This window comes from Thermobia domestica, chromosome 4 (assembly GCF_964235325.1).
Source record: "Thermobia domestica chromosome 4, izTheDome1.hap1.1, whole genome shotgun sequence".
Taxonomy (NCBI): domain Eukaryota; kingdom Metazoa; phylum Arthropoda; class Insecta; order Zygentoma; family Lepismatidae; genus Thermobia; species Thermobia domestica.
In genome coordinates this window covers 78,141,597-78,143,492 of record NC_137457.1, presented here as the reverse complement: position 1 = coordinate 78,143,492, position 1,896 = coordinate 78,141,597, and the positions used below count along the sequence as shown (strand labels likewise).

Below are 1,896 nucleotides of genomic sequence, written 5' to 3'. Positions count from 1 at the left end.
CATTTACAACATATACAGTTTCCGTTATTTCTACAGAAATCCAGAACATCATAATTTTCGGTTAGCTTCAAAAATGTGGCCTCGTACTTGGCCGACGACCAGCAATTATTCGTTGTGCCCCTTAAGAACTTTTCTCTGAATCACAATGTCTAAAACATATAACTGTTTCAGTCATTTTTATCGATATCTACAAAACCACTATCTTCGATTACTCTCAACAAAGTGGCCTGGTTGTGACCAAACGGACAGTGATTGTTTGGTTGTGCCCATTAAGACCTTTTCTCACGATCACAATATATACAAAATGTCATAGTTTCATTTATTTTTTACACAAATCCAGGATATCAGAATCTTCGGTTACTTTCAAAAATTTGGCGTCGTACTAGCCAAATGGTTAATGATTATTTTATTTGCCCACTAAGACCTTTTCTCGGAATCACAAGACGTAAAACATATATGAGAGTTTCAGTCATCAAGGCCTTTTCTCAGAATCACGAAATCTACAACATATCAGTCTCATTCATTTTTACCGAGATTTAGACTATATCACGATCTTCGGTTATTTTAAAAAATGTGGCATCCTGGTGACCGAAAGGTCTGTGATTAGTTGTTTTGCCCATTAATACTTTTTCTCAGAATCACAATATCTACAACGTATCAGAGTTTCAGTTATTTTTGCCGAAATCCAGGCCATCACTCTTTTCACTTACTTTTAAAAAAGGGGGTAGTGGTCAAACTGTCACTGATTAGTAGTTCAGTCTTTTAAGACTTTAAGACAGAATATTTAAAACTCTTAAAACACTCATGAAACGTTCTACATGTGAAAGTATTAAAGGGAAGGTGAAAGATTTCGTAAGAACCTGTCACAAATGCCAAAAAGCTAAGGAAGACGATCAAAGAAAAATGTGTCTTCTGATTTCAGAATACAGTAAAGGAGTAGGAGCATACTGGATGTTCGATATTATAGAAATTTTGCCGAGTTCTCAGGGTTTCAAGTATATCCTAATAGGTGTTGATAACGTCAGTCGTTTTATGGTAGTAGGAAAACTAAGAACTCTAACATCGTCGGTTTTTGCTGGTAAAATAACTGAGATACTTAGTCGTTTGGGCTTCTCTGAAGCCATATCAACGGACAATGCCTCCGTCTTTGTATCCAATTATTTTACGAAATTCCTATATGGACCTGGAATTAAGCATAAGAAGCTAAGCTCTTACCATCGAGGTTGAACACAGCTAAAAGATTTTTCAAAACCTTGAAATCCTAGACCAGAGCTCGTTTTTCTAATAAGAAACATTTGTGGGGCAATCTTATACCAGACTTACAATATACATTGAATATCAGTGAACATTCTGGACAATGAAGTGTCTTATCGAAGGATGTTTTGGACGCCCAAATTATACCCCTTTAGAGATCCGATATATGGTCAGGATAGTAAGCGATTAGTGGTTTCACCTTTTAAGACTTTTTCCAGAATCAGAATATCTACAACTTATAGTTTCATTCACTTTCACCGAAAACCATTTCGTCATCATTTTGGGTTATACTAAAAAAAGTGGCATCGTAGTGGAAAAACTGTTAGTGATTAGTGTTCGTGCCCATAAAGAGCGTTTCTCAGAACCACAACATTTACAACATATCACAATTTGTCATTTTTCCCGAAATCCCGGCCATCACAATTTTTGGTCACTTTCAAAAATTGGCCACGTATTGGAAAAAGGGTCAGTGATTAGTGGTTGTGCCTATTAAGACCTTTTCTCGGAATCAAAATTTTTACATCATATCACAGTTTCTGTAACTTTCACCGAAATCAAGAACATCACATTCTTCGGTTACCTTCAAAACAGTGGGCCTGAAGTGGCCAAGGGGTCAGTAATTATTACAAAATATACAACATA

The 1,896-nt window shown here is 36.1% G+C and overlaps 1 protein-coding gene across 1 annotated transcript; it reads left to right on the top strand.

The window, feature by feature from the left end:
• The first annotated feature begins 804 nt into the window (after positions 1–804).
• Positions 805–1,227, top strand: LOC145682795 (uncharacterized). Its single transcript, XM_081754168.1, has one exon. The coding sequence runs from the start codon at positions 805–807 to the stop codon at positions 1,225–1,227; it is 423 nt and encodes a 140-aa protein (XP_081610294.1).
• The last annotated feature ends 669 nt before the right edge of the window (positions 1,228–1,896 follow it).

Bases quoted from the DNA above. Each gene is read 5' to 3' on its own strand.
- LOC145682795 (XM_081754168.1), top strand. From the start codon at position 805: ATGAAACGTTCTACATGTGAAAGTATTAAAGGGAAGGTGAAAGATTTC.